Source organism: Corvus brachyrhynchos, unplaced genomic scaffold (assembly GCF_000691975.1).
Source record: "Corvus brachyrhynchos isolate BGI_N302 unplaced genomic scaffold, ASM69197v1 scaffold200, whole genome shotgun sequence".
Lineage (NCBI taxonomy): Eukaryota > Metazoa > Chordata > Aves > Passeriformes > Corvidae > Corvus > Corvus brachyrhynchos.
Genome location: NW_008236184.1, coordinates 3,028,154 through 3,043,256, shown reverse-complemented (window position 1 = coordinate 3,043,256; position 15,103 = coordinate 3,028,154). Strand labels below are relative to the sequence as shown.

At 37.1% G+C, this 15,103-nt stretch overlaps 1 protein-coding gene across 1 annotated transcript in view; it reads left to right on the top strand.

The window, feature by feature from the left end:
• RNF111 (ring finger protein 111) overlaps window positions 1–14,701 on the top strand; it is a 35,382-nt gene extending 20,681 nt beyond the window's left edge. The window contains 6 exon segments of the mRNA XM_008637086.2: window positions 818–943; window positions 1,589–1,715; window positions 9,081–9,173; window positions 10,111–10,206; window positions 11,084–11,187; window positions 11,732–14,701. Of these exon segments, the coding sequence (XP_008635308.2) occupies window positions 818–943; window positions 1,589–1,715; window positions 9,081–9,173; window positions 10,111–10,206; window positions 11,084–11,187; window positions 11,732–11,849 (664 nt within the window). The 3' untranslated portion in view covers window positions 11,850–14,701.
• Window positions 14,702–15,103: the final 402 nt, after the last annotated feature.

Below are 15,103 nucleotides of genomic sequence, written 5' to 3'. Positions count from 1 at the left end.
TTCCCCCCTTTTTCTTTTTTTTTTCCCAATGTGTTCTTCCAGATTTTTTCCCCATAGTTACTTGATTAGAATAGTTTGCTGTTAAGTACATTTTTGCCTCTCTAGACATGGAAATTTACAAAATGTCTGGTCTACTTCATCAAGTAGTTTAAGGTGGTACTGAACCTGGAGAATGTATCCTGCTTTTGGTAAAATCCAAGTTTTTAGGTTGAATAATAAACCATCCTTTCTGCATTGAAAGCAATGGAAAGAAAAATCCTAATCAATTTCTTTCTGTGGTAAAGTAACAGAAATCAGCCAGCAAGGTTTTTTTCTCAAATCCATAGTTGTTCTGCAGCAGCTGGCATGGAGAAAAACTGTGTGCTCTTATTACCTGAGCTGTGATGCAAACATGTTTCAAGGAAAATGTCCTCTGATTAGTGTATTAAGTTTCCCCTAATTACTTTTGCTGGTATCGTTTTACTAGAAATAATCTGCTGCAGAGCTGTGAATGGCACCAAATCTGAACATGATTGTCATGTGGCCCTCACTTTCCTACCTGCTCGCTGAGGTTGGGATTAAACACTTTGTCAGGCTCTGTAGTCGTGTCTGCCAAGTGAAGGGCAGATCACTGTAGCTGAAGCTGGCTTTGAATACGAAATCTGTGTTAAAATTAGTTTGTAACTTATATCTAAAGTGGAAATTAAAATACTGCATGGGGAGCTTCTTATTTTAAAGGCATTGTAGTAGCTCAGTCTGCAACATTTTTGTTATGGGTGTTGGTTTCTTCATACTAAAAAGTATGTGAAATTAATGGTGGCTGTTCTTTGTTGTTTAGACGCGCTCATGAGCGGCCTCCTCCACATCCTCACAGAATGCATCCCAATTATGGTCATGGGCATCACATCCATGTGCCTCAGACTATGTCTTCCCATCCTCGACAGGCTCCAGAGAGATCTGCCTGGTGAGTAATCAGACACTGTTTGAGCTCTTGGGGCTCAGGACAGGAGACCATAATGTGCTGATCAGTGCTGATAATGCTGGCTGTGGTTTTAAAAGGTGCTGTATGTACCTGTAGTTTAAAGTTTGTAGATGTTGATATGACTTGGAAATACTGCTTTGAGTACTCAATATCTTAAATATATTTCTAGTGTTTTTTAAGGTTTGGAGTTACAGGCTAGTATGTTCTCTCCCCTCTTTGTCCGAACTTATTTACAATTGCATCAGGCCCACTTATGAAGCATGCACTTAAGTTCAACAATATATTTATTATTTAAAAAAATACTCTTGGCCATTAGTGAAGAGGTGCATGAATGTCAACTGCGGCTCCCACAGCATGTGCTGCAGAGAAGACTCCACGTGGATAATATTACTGGGCACAATAAATGTGGAGTTGTCTCTATTTTTTTCATACTAAATCTTCACAGCTTTTTTAAAAAGAACTTTTACTTACAGGAGGATTCTTTAGCAAAGTTTAAACATGGTTAAAAAAAATTCTTGCGTAAAACTGTTGTAGCTGTATTGTGTTGTAGGCTCTCCAAAGCAGTGGGATTGTACATAGGAGGCAAGCTGTTCCTTTACTGTAATGCCACTTTCATTCATGTGACAGGGAACTAGGAATTGAAGCTGGTGTGACTGCAGCCACTTACCCTCCAGGGCCCTTGCATCCTCACTTGGCCCACTACCATGCACCTCCTCGACTGCATCACTTGCAAATAGGGGCTCTTCCTCTAATGGTAAGGAGATAGCTTATGGAAAATTATGATCATTGGTCACTATGATTTTGTTTGTCAGGAAAATGGGATGTTTCTACATTGCTGCAAAAGTGCTTAAACTGAATAAGAAAATATTTCACTGTGTCTGTCTGTGTGTTACTCCCAGCGAGGGAGCTTGAGCAGGCCCATTGTGTAGTGAGAGAACAGTATAGGGACATCTACATTTCTAACTTCAGCTCTTGTAAAATGAAACATACTTGAATTAAATTGTCACTTGCATTGCAATGCATTGACCCTCTGCATCTGATTTTTAAAGTTCAGATTATTCTTTATTGAGTTTTGGATTATTAAAGGTACCAACTTTCCACCCAGTGCATGAGTATTAGCACTGATTCTTTCTTTTTAAGGTGTGTATACACACAGTTAGAATTCCAGATAGAGATTTGATTGTCTTCAAATAATATGTTATTCATCAACCTAATTCTATGTGATAAAGTATATGATTTTGTAGCATGAAGTGTTACAACCTGCAGGAAGTGTGAGGGTAAGATAGTCCCCTGTTAAACATCATTTTTGTAGTATGCAGCAGAAAAAACCAAAACAAACCAGCATATCTTTACTCTTGTTACAAAGTATTGTTTTTGAAAGAATGCTTACAGGTTTAGTTAAAATTTTTTAAAATTTTGTTTAATGAAAATTCACGGAGAAACAAATTTAGTTTAGCTGAGTATATTTAGTGTTTCTGTGTGGTCAAGCAATAATGTTTAATCCTCTTAAAGCTAGTTAATCTAATCAAAATTGTGAGATCATCTGTAAATGAATGCTAAAATTATAATTTAAAAAAACCCTGCAAGTCTCATCCTTTCAAAATTTCTCTGTTAGTAGCCTGAATTGACATCTGGGGCTTGAACTGTAAATTTACAACCAAACTCTAGTAACTGTTTCCAGTCTGGTCTTGCATTGCGTGTTCCTCACTCTTTAACTACCAGATGTGATAATCCTTAAGTACCTCCCTGATACATGAGAGTTGGTTGTTCTTGGATGCTGCTTTCATATTTAGCACAGACTTTCTAAAGCAGTCTGTAGAATTTGATATTTTAGTGTAGCTAATGAGATTCTTCTTGCATAACTGTCTCCTGTGTGTCATCTCTTCAAACTAAGTTTTTCTGCATTCTTCAGTTAGGTGTCTGCTTTTTCAAGTGGATGAAAGATGGCTTTACTCTCTCACGTTGATTTCATGTGTTGTACTGTAACAGATAACATCAGCTGCTTTAGCTTCCCTCCTAACAGTTCAGGGAACTGTAGTTGTGTTAGGAGGCAACAAGTTAAACCTGTGCCTCTTTTAGCTCGTTTTCTGTCAGGGCTAGTAAGTCATCTGTGGGATTTACTTCAATTGTCACCATGAAGTTTCTAGAAACTTAGGAGTTGTGATGATCCTCATATTACAGTGTGATGAGAAACTTCTAATTGTATTTTAATTGGGGTGTTCCTGCAGCTAAAATGTAAAATACATAAGCAGATAGTTGGCACCCTACTCTTTTTCATCTTTTTAGCAGTAGAAGAGAAGAAAACTATGATAGAGAACGTTCAGAAGTATTTCCTGAATGTGTGATAAAATATTTTAGGGATTTCTGCTCTTCTGCTTGGTAACTACAGTTTCTAATTGGTAAAAGTGGCAGATGATATAAGGGTCTTTAAGTCTACAGAAATTTGTGCAAGTGTTTATGTAGGGATATTTGATCCTTATAACAGTAATTAATGAGTCGCTGAGTGAAACTGAAGTTGTTTGTGTTTTGAGGCTTTGCACACACTGCACTGACAGCATTTTGTATCATGAGCAGACTGCTCTAAGCAGCACTTCCTCAAGTGTTTGGGATGTGGTTTGAACCCCGCTGTGATCAGATTGAGCGTTATGGCTTTGAAGTTGTGTAGAGTCTTTGACTAATTTTAAGTGTATTCACACACTAGAAGAACATGAAGGCAGGTTAGAGCACTGCTAGAAGTTACATATACAATGAGTTCAAAGCATTACAAATGCCTTTTGATGACTCTACCCCTGCTATGGCAATAATGAAAGTCACAGGTTTTGTTCGCTTGTGTGTGAGAGTACAGCAGATCTGTCAGCAAAACTCATTTTGAACAGAGAGCAAGTAGTCAGTGAAGTTTTTCATCTAACAAACTTGACTGGATTTTAAACATAAGTGCTGTTTTAGGCAACAGATTACTTGTATCTGCCACCTGTTTTTTTCTTTGTAACTTTAGGAGTAGGGGTGGGAGAGGAGGGGCTGAACTGTGATTAGAGTCCCTCTGCGAAGTCGTTAATGTCCTAAGAAATGCTTCCTTCTTTACGTACAGAGGGTACTAAATAGGAGTTTCATGAGTCATATTCTTTGATGCAGATATCATAAACTATTCTCTTTTTTTTGAGAGGGGCTGTCTTTTAAAGTAACTGATGCAGTCACTCTGCTAAGAATTTCATTAATATTGAATCTGCTTTCTGAAATGGCTTGCAGCACAATTGGCAGTGTGCCTTTTTTATGTGGATTACTGAAACCCCTTCAAACTACCACCAGACTGTAAAGGACGTAATGGATTATTTGGGCTTCAATGACATTAGTACTCTATCAGTTTCTGATTTTAATTAGATGTAGATGACCAAATCTTCATCTACTCAGTGCTGGAATGCAGACTGCAGTTTTAATCCTCAGGGAGACAAAATGATAAAAATATGTGGGGGAAGGTATTCAGCAGCTTTGACAGTCTAAATAGAGGGTTGGGGGAAAAAAAATCTCCTTTTCTACTAGTTTGGAAGAGATTTTTACCTGTTTAAGTGGTGTTTTAGGAGAAGTCCTAGATTAAAAGCGGTTAGGAAGAGCTTTCTTGATATCTATGTATCCAAGGGTCAGGCTGCTTCCCTCCTTGATTTAATAAAATTACTTTGGGACCATAGCTTAGACTTTGTGTTCGCTACTGTTTTAAGGCCATGTGTGTGCTGAGGAAAGAGCTGTTGAATGAAATCCATTCTGGACAGATACCCATTCTGCTAACTGATCATTTTAAGGAAGACTCAAGTGAAGATCAGTGCATGGCATAACTAATGAAACATTAGACAAGAAGGATGCAGGACACAAAGGCTTTTTATCTGTTCCTCTGTTCTTCTCTGATACCAGTGTTTGTTGTTAGATGCCACTTCTATTTCTGTTTACTCTGGCTTCCTTTGGCTGCTCTTTTGCCGCTGTTAATGAAAGGCTTTTTGACTTGGGGTTCTGGCACTGTTTACCACATCAGGGTGGGCAGGATGGCAATTTCTGTAATTCATTATGGTGTACGGTGTTCAGACTCTTGACTCTAGCTGCTTCTGCCCTTTTGAGTAGTCTGTTGAATGTGAATTTCAGGGTAGTGGTGGGGGAATTATTTGGACTTTGTAGTTTGCTAGGTATGGTGTAATAAATATCTCTAGAGTTGATGCAAGCTTTGAGAAGATTCCTTAATTTATCTGTGAACCTGCAGCTTCTCAGTCTGAGGGAGATCTTTGGATCATATTTTAAAAGAACCAAAACCCCAAACAAACAACCCCCCCGAAGCAACAAACAAAACAACAAAAGCCCCACACAAACCCCAAGCAAACCTAAAGTTTCTTATGGTACCTTAATCATTACTCTCAGGTGTTTCACATCCAACTTTCAATATGCTGTGCCCCCTTTTTCTTCTATTGCAGAGCCTTACTGTTTTGTTCCTTTACGTGTGGATTGATTCAGTGTGTTTGAGGCTGTCTTTACACTTAGCTGTGAAAATCAGTAGGGATTTGGAGGTGTAGGCCAGTAGGTCCCAGCACATTATGGTGGTTGTGTGCTGGTCAGAATAATATTGCTCAGAGTGTAGTCATGCAGGTATTGCAGCTCTAAGAGATGCAACTGTTCTGTACCCCAAAAGCCAACAAGTTTCTGTAAAATACCTGAACAGTTAAGGCTGTAATTTGATATAGTGATAGTAGTTCAAGATGAACTTCAGGTTTGAAATAGCCTTGATTAGCTGCATCAAAGAGAATTGCATTTTTAAGAAAATGGAATTTTGTCCTGCAGCTTCTTCTTTTTTTCTTAATATAAACATGAATTACTGTTATTTTTTTGTAGAATACAGGCTATTGAAGAGCGCTCATTTCATGTTCCCCTCAGACACAGGTACCACTGGGTTTTATCTATGCAGCAGATAGTACTTGTTACTTCACCCACTGCTTTTGTATGAAGACTGCAGCTTTTCCTTGTTTGAATTTGGCTTATTAAGACATTAATTGATGAGCTTTACTACTTTTTGTATATTGGTGGTAGCTGAGCAGTTAGTTGTCTGAAAAGGCTTACACTGGGGATTTGTTCTAATACATATGATGATCATACTTAATGTGAACCATGAAGGCTGGGTGGACAAGATAAGTAGTATCTTAGGAATTTCTCCACTGACTCTGGCAACTGAAAAGCTGAAAGATCCTGCAAAGACAGAGGGTATTTAAAGGAGAGAAGTAGCAAGGAAGAAAGTCTTCTCTGCAGGTTAGGTGTTTCAAACTGTTGAGAATGTTTGTGTTGTAAATGGTTCAGACTTAGCCTTGAATTGTTTTAGTTGCTGCAGATTTTTGTGGTCATGGGAAGTGTCAATAGAAAGTGCAAAACAAGAAACAAATTATACTTCTACAATTCTTGGCAGACTTGTGCTGGAATTTGCATGTCCAGAATATATTGCTTTAAAGTATGTATTTTAATTTGTCTGTATCCAAAAGAATATATACAAACACTTAGTGCAGATTGGCATTACCTTTAACTGCTTACATTCTTCATTAGCTTTAACCTTTTCCTTTTTTCTTACATGAAAGCTTAGTGAAAACAAACTTTCATTTGTGTGAAGCTCTTTCAAGAGAGCTGATGTCTTTTTGCATTTGAAACTTTGAAACTGTCAAAGGGATTTTAGTAAGACTGTTCTTAGTTGGGTATTATTGGTAGTTCTCTCTTGCAAATATTTTCTCCATCTTGTAGTTGCAAATGTACTTAGTTAAAATCTTGCTGTGTTAGCAGACTGCTTATTCTGCAGGTGTAAAAGAACTGTTTTGATTTTTTTCTTAGAGACATTTTTTCAGAGTACCATTTTACCTGGCCAGAAATGTAAGCTGTGCTCTGAGGGTATTTTATAAAAGAGCCTGTATATAATGTATGTTCAGGTAATTTAGCAGAGGTGTTATGCCATCCCCATCAAGATAATATGAAGGCCCATTTATTAGCATGAAAACACATTCTCCCACACAACATTTGTTGTCTTGAGTTCAGTAGTTAATTGTGATAGGTACTCTGAACAATTTTGGTTTTGTACTGTTAAAATTAAATTTAGTAGGTTTCTTAGTCTCCAATAGCAGAATTTCTTCCAAATAGAAGACCTGTCCAGGTGCGTGTCACTGCAGTTGATAAACTGACTGTTGGGGCAATTGGAACTGTAATTATGGAATTACAGCAATACATCTGTGACTTTGCAGCTCTTGTAATGATGTAATATCTGCACTATCAGATCCATTGTTTTCCAGAAGACTGATTTCAAATTCTGGTCAATAAAGGACCAGGCACTGAATATCACTTCTGAGACTTAGGCTAGTTTTTGTCAGGAGTTTCCTTCCTCTGAGTGGTGGCCATCAATTCACAATGTTGTAATAGACAATAAAATTTTCCAAATTATGCCAGACAGGTCTATGCCTAGTAAAAACCTGGCACAGTAAGCATGTTCATAATGTGAGTGAGTGACCTAGTTCCTTAAATGCATTTTCGGTAATTGAAAGCTGAAGTAGAATTACACATTTAAATGCAGAATGAATCATAAATCAGTGATTATCTGAGACAGATTTCTTACAAATCAGCATATTTTTAGTCTCCTCCCCCAAAATTCCTTAGTTACAGCCACGGTTTATGTTATCAGACATTAAGACCTATGATACCAGCAAATATTACTTAGATGAAGTGGTTTGATATGGACATGAATATGCATCTTTGGTTTCTGTTACTCTGGTTTGTTAAAATTCAAGACCAGTGTTCTGGCTGTGTTTGTGGAGGATGTTGGCACTACATCATCGTTTGACAAGCACCATGTAAATTGCTTTAAAATAATCAGATTCTGCCTTTCTTTTCTGGAAAAAAAATATTTAGGGCAGAGAAATCTTTTCTATCCCTGTCAGCTTTTAGTTACAAGACTGGATTTGAAAACTGTAGAAAGGTAGCTAGCTTATTGCTCTTTTATTTGATGTGGGGAGCTTTGTCTAGGTCTGCTTTTCCACAGTGCATTCATTGAGTTTTACACCTTTATATGTGTTAAACTTGGAAGTGTTGGATGGAAAGAAGAAAAGTGGCATGTGAATACTTGACATCATGAATAGTATCTGGGATATCTGATCTGTGGACAGCCTCATGAGATGAATTTTGAGCTGTCATATACAGCAGCAGAGGCATTATCAGCTGATAGCATTCAAGTATTTCCAAATGGATTGCTGCTTACAGTCTTCTCTCGGTGTGCTGTGGGATTGAGTGAACTGAATCTGCTGATCATTTTGGGTTTATTTCACCTGTTCATTAAAAATTGCTACTGGTATATTTCTGACAAAAAAATCAATGCCATTATTCACTCATCTTGCTGGGGTAAAAAAGGAATGCAGCAGCCCTGCTGTGGAGGTTGTCCCTGCTATATTAACTATCCTTCAGCTTTGCTTTATGGAAAGTGCTGGTGCATGAAGGGCCTGTGGGGTATAGCACTGAACACTGGTCTTTTGTTCACTGCTTATATCTCTTACTGTGCAAGAAGGTTAGTGGATGCTTGAATGTAGTGTTAACTGTGACTTTAGATGCGAGTTTTGAGTGCTAATTTTTATCTGCCTCTGAAGTTGAAGTGTGTCTGAAGATGTTCAGTTGTTTGAGTGAGATAAGAATATTGGCTGCTTCTTCCAGACTGAGTTTTTTAGGCTTGTTTCTCCTGTGGTACCAAAAGCTTACATTTGAGAATCTATAGCGAGTCCTCTTTGTAACTTCGTATGTAGCTGTTAGGTGTTCTGTTTACAAAAATAGGTAGATATTTATGGTGGTTTATATAATGTAGGTTGAGATTTTGGGACTTGGGAATTGTAATGCAGATGTGGAGAGATTACAGGAGAGATCTAGTCTCACTTCTGTTTTGCTTCTGGTTATGTTTAGATGTGTCAGAGTGGTGTTTGTCTTGTGCTGTCAGTTGGAATCGTATGCTCAGGCTGAGGAGTGTAAATAATAAGTGATTCAATGAAAGCAAAAGGAACTTAAATTTTTCAAAGTGAACAGTAAAATACTGAAACTGTTCTGAATAGGTTTAACTTAACATCTGCTGTTTGAATAGGTACCAGACATGGCGGGCTACCCTCACATCCGTTACATTTCATCGGGATTGGATGGAACTTCATTCAGAGGCCCTTTCAGGGGCAATTTTGAGGTTTGTAATAGAATAAAACTAGATATATGTCAAAATGTGTCATGAGGGAATATGGGGAGGGTGTATGATAGAGCTAGTTCTGTGTATAGATAGAAAAGAATCATAAAGAAAATACCCTTTACTTACAGAATGCCCTCACCATTGTGGAGTGGGACAAAAGCATATTGAAAAGTTGGTCAGGAAAAGGTGCCCTGGACAATGCAGGTTAGGTGGCAATTAACTGACAGTACCTCTTGCTGTGCATACCACCCATCAGTAGGACAGAGTAGTCATACAACATTCTTGCAGAAGGTAGTGGTGTCTCTGAGTAACTGTGCCAGGATCCTCCAAGTGAGGCTGAAACTTGGCCATGTGAACAGTGCTGTCCTGTTGTATAGTGCAGGAATTGAAATGGAGTGAAGGAAAAAAAACCAGGAGAACATAAAAGGTATCAGATGCAGAGAGTTAATGACCCTATCCACTGAAAACCTCTTCAGTGACATCTCATGGTTGTAATAAACTCATTGCTGGAGAAAAATAAATCAGTCATTGTATTTCAACTTAAGCAACTCTTTTTTTTCTTCAAAGCCTTAATGACTGTTAGAAAGCAAATATTTACATAGCATATTTTAATTGTCTTTTCCTCATTAGACACAGAAGATACAGAAGTATGTGTGAACATACTGATAGCCATTCCTAGCTGACAAACACTCATTTTATTGTAGTATAATAGTATTTCCCTAGAACTAAAAATACCAGACAGTGTTGTGTGGGTTTTTCTACAGAAGCCCATCACTTTTCCCACACAACATACTCTTTTTGGCTTTGCCTATATTTGAGTAAGTCAGGAAATAAGTTTGTCATTCTAAAAATGAAAATGGGTTAGAATAAAATAAATACTTCCTCAAGGTAGTTGAAATAATAGCTTTTACACTGTTTATTCCTTCATGATTTTTAGGAGCTGATTCACTTGGAGGAACGACTAGGCAATGTTAATCGTGGAGCAACACAGGGAACTATAGAAAGATGCACATATCCCCATAAATACAAAAAGGTGAGGATTTGTCAAATTGTGGCCTGCCTGTAATATTTCTTTGAACATAGAATAATGTTTATGGTTAGCTTAAATCTGCAGAAATGTCAGTGTCAAAGAGGGCATGTTTTCTCTATCTTGAAATTTCAAGGATTGTAAACAAAGCTTACAATGCCACTTGTTTCACAAGGAAAATTTAAAATTAGTTCCTTAGATAAAGAGCTATGTGATGAACAAAAGTGGTGTGATATGATTAACTTGTTCAGTAGTTACAAGTAGCCTTGTGAGTAGTGAAATAACTGCTGGTAATAGCAAAATTGTCAACAGACTTCAGTGATAACTCATAAACTAAGGCTTTACATTGGCAGTAAATAGTTCACAGTGTTTCCCTGCGTGGTATATATCAATTTAACCTTTACTTTGAACACATGGGGACGGCTGGAATACTAGGAGGTTTTGAATCTGGTACACAGTTTTGACAACTGAGGTCGTCTCTCAGTTGGAGTTCAGTCTATGATCATACCCAATCCCATCAACATGACATTGTTATTTCGTACTTGATAAATAGTGACAAGACACTAGGTTGATTTTTTTTTTTTTTTTTTCATGAATGGAATTAAGATATTTAGACATAGACAATAAGTAAAAGGACTGGTTACAGCACTCTGAAATTAATAGCCCAGTGGACTTCTGTAATTAACAACAGTTAAATCTGAAATGTCCTGGGTTTTGCTCTAAGTGCTGGTTTTTGATTCATTTTGATTCAAATTCATTTGAATAAATATTAGAAAATGTTTTCAAAGAAATATGTGATGAATATGTATCAAAACCAGATTTTACTCAGTTTGTCAATAATGTCATCTCTACTAATAAGGTAACAACTGATTGGTTCTCACAGAGGAAACTGCACTGCAAACAAGATGGGGAGGAAGGAACAGAAGAAGACACAGAGGAAAAGTGCACCATCTGTTTGTCTATATTGGAGGAAGGTGAAGATGTCAGGTATACAACACTGAATATCAGAATATAATGGTAATGTTCTGGCTTTGATACTAGAATCTGGTGCACTGCTTTACAGCACTGCCCAGGTTAACAGTTGAAATTAACTACTGTCATTGAACTAATACAATAAAACAAGTTGCAGTTGAAAATACACGTTTTTCAGTCTGTATTGTCTGTAGGTAGAATGTAGGTTATTTTATTACAATCTCCCATAGTTTGACTGCTTGTGTTACAATATGAGCCCAAGCTGATGCCCTGAATTAATCAGGACTGTTAGTCCAGTTTTTCTGGAGTAATGCAACTTAAATTCCAGCAGGTTTAAATCAGTCTAATACAGCAGAAGCCAGTTGGTGCTTGACTTCATTGCCCATATCCATTTCTTTTTGGAACTAGACAGAATGTAGGTTCAACTGGAAAAGGCTATGATAAACCTGTGGGAAAACAGAAAAAACAGACCTCAGTAGCAAAGCCCACACCCATTTTTTCCAATGGGTTTGTTGATATGGAAATTACTAACACTAATGTTTTTCTGTTCTGATGACAGGCGCCTTCCATGTATGCACCTTTTCCACCAAGTATGTGTAGATCAGTGGTTGATTACTAACAAGAAGTGCCCCATTTGCAGAGTGGACATTGAGGCTCAGCTGCCTAGTGAAAGTTGACACTGCTTTCCAGAACTCTTGTCCTCCCTCTCGCTCCCTCTCATCCTTCCTGGTACTGCAGTCAACCAAAGATGGCATGACTTACCTGCGCAGATTTGGAAGCATTGAACCCAGAGTGCTGGCTCTGCTATATGGTACAACTAATGCTAGACCTACAGTGTATGTAGAAGACAGTTGAGTTTCAGTGTATTTATAATTTTTTTTTTTAGGTTTTACATTTTTTTCTTTAAATTCATTACTGTATTTTTTGCATGGTTCCTTGTATTGCATTTGTTTGCACATATTATGGGCTTTGTGACCCCAAACTTGCAGGCGAGATTAGCTGCTTTAGTAAGTAGAATTGTGTGGTCTCTTTTTTGGTTTGTTTTACGTAGTATCAAGCTTTGAAAGTATGATTTCACTCATTACTAACCTCAAATTCCTTAATTTAATCGATCATATATATTTTAGTTTAAATGTATAAAGATCATCTAGAAAAGGATAATATTATGTATTGAGACATTCCTTAATTAGGAAAAAATGGCTGCTGTATATTTACAAGATCAGTTATGAGTCAAATAACATCCTTAATACTGGGAACAGAATATGAACTATATTCAGTTTGACTGATACATATAGCATACTCACCACCAGAGTTTTTGTCTGATCAGATTCTTGTGTTTGTTTTTAAAATTTCAGCACAATGCGGATATATTTGAATGTCAATATTAAACATTTAGACTGCTGTTCAGATTGTATTTATCATTTTCTTCTATGTCTAGAAATTTGAATCCCTAACTTAAATATATGCTGCTGTGAAACAGCTCTTAGTGAACACTAAATGTTGGTTTCAGTTAGCTGGATTGTAGATACTTGCAGATTGAAAGAATTATTAGGGACATGGAAAAAGAGCTTAGAATCTGTTTGGTCTTCTGCTAACTTAAGTTGAAGTATCTGCGCACATTGAGGGTTGGTTTGTTTTTCTTTTTTTTTTTTTTGGTTGTGTTTTTTTGTTTGTTTGTTTGGGTTTTGTTGGTTTGTGGTTTTCTTAATATAAAACCATTCAATAAGGAATTAAAGCTGCAGGGTTTTTGTTTGGGTTTATATACGTGAATTCATAGATTTTTTTAAGGATTCCAGGCTTGTCTTGGGACTTTTATTAGATTTAAAGTTAATAAAGTTAGCTAAATCCACTTGTCTCTTGTTTTTATTTTTCATTAGTAAGTTGAAAGCCTGTAAATTCCTGTAGAAACTGAGACACAAATTATGTGGTTACCTAGTTTTTGCCTTGATCATAGATTCCCTCTTTATAAATTACCAACAGTCCATCACTGATTGAAATATTTTCTATAGTTAAGATTTGCTGCATAGTATAGTATATAGAATTAAGTTATAACATACTAACATTTTGCCTTTGAAGGAGGTTTTAATCTATATCAGGATTCAAGTTGCTCATCAACATTCTTTCACGTATGATATAGTTTATTTAAATGTGCTCAACATTGCAAAATGCAAATGTGCAAAAACATTGAGACAGTATTACTGTCACTTTGGAAAAGATGTTCCTTGGGGATCATATATGAACATGTCTATTAGCTTGCATTAAGCCACCTGCTTTGTAAGTGGATTGAATAATAAATACCTTCAGTTTCTCTTGTCTTTGTCTTTCATGATCAGATTATGTGTAAAACGGTTTACAGTAAACCTAAAAGATAAACTGTTATGTTTACACTAAAAAAAAATCCATTTATAAATATTACCTTACCTAACTTGTTGCCTGTTTCTGGTTAAAGCTGCTTACCTTTTATTTTATTTTTTTTACCTGTTAGTAGTAGCATTTGTGAGTACAGTCTATTGCTGGCAACAAACTTAACACCTCTGGCACTGAGGCTTTAAACAGGGAGAAATTTTATTCCAGCATGTGTGATAAATGGACCTTTTCGAGCTTAATTGCATTGCTGAAACTGAACTTCACTTTGTGCTTGTACAATGGGGGATATGGGAGAGAGGCAGAGATTGGACTGCTTCAAAATCTGACTTGGGTTTATGCTAAAGCTTCTTGAACAGTTTGGCTGTAGGAAATTGAAAGTGGCTGCCAAGTTCAAGCTGCATTGCTAGAAATCAATAAAAGTAACTGGAAGGACTGAACAAACACTTTGTGTTTTCCAGTGACTGTTAAAGGGAAGTTAATTGACCACTAATGCTTGAAGACTGATGATACTCACTTCTAAAAGTTTCCAAGAAGGTACTTGAGAGATACGGGACAAAAAATCCAGGGTCTCTGAAGTAACTGACACCCTGGGTATGCGATATAATCTATTTTGGCTTTCTTACAGGACAAAGAAGCACAGGTTTGGGTTGTGTTGATTTGTTGGTTTGGGTTTTTTTGGGTTTTTTGTTTGTTTGTTTGTTTGTTTGTTTTAGGAAATATTTTATGGGTCTGATTTGAGTGCCTGGTACTAGAGGTATCTTAGTGATCCATGAATTGATTTGTTATATAATAGCTACTGATACTGTCTTGTTTTTAAATGTATGCATAACATTGTAATGTGATGCTGAACACGTAGGTATTTGTCAGGAATCACAGTGTTCTGATCTTAATGCTATTGCAGGGGCTAAAAAGCTGCAACTTCTGTTCCAGAAGGTTGTGACTTAACCATAGCTTAAGGGAAGGAGAAGGAATAGGCTTTTCATTTTGAACATTTCCACCTCTTACTGTGCTTTATATGCTTAGATGCATTGCCTTAAGTTTTCTGCAGCATCTTTGAAGATAAGATTCTCAATAGTATGCATCAAATTACTTTTCATATAAAATTCCATTGTCAAAAGAAATCCTTTTGTATGCAATAAATAAAATGTTAGACTGGTATCATTCAAAATCTGTTTTCGTTGCAATTTTTTTCCCCTTCCCTTGTTTTGCTCTTGAAATCTTGATCTGTGAACATTTTTGTTTACATGTATTAATTACTACAGGTACTGCCTAAGAAAACACTATCTTAGTGAACAATCAGCATTTAGCTGAAGTTAATTATCCTGCTGAGCAGAATCTTTTTTTTTGGAATTCAGGGCCAATTTTGAGAGACTGGAGAATTGTAAGTAGACTGTTTTGTCAGTTAGGCAACTACGGTAGCGTTGAAGTTCCTGAATCTCGGGGCTCGTTATTGATACTCCTCCGCCCTCATCGCCTGCCTCCCCACAGCTGGGAGCGCCCTTACCTCGCCACCTGTCGTGGCGGGGCGTTCCCGCGGCAGCGGGCGCGGTGCCGGCGGATTTTG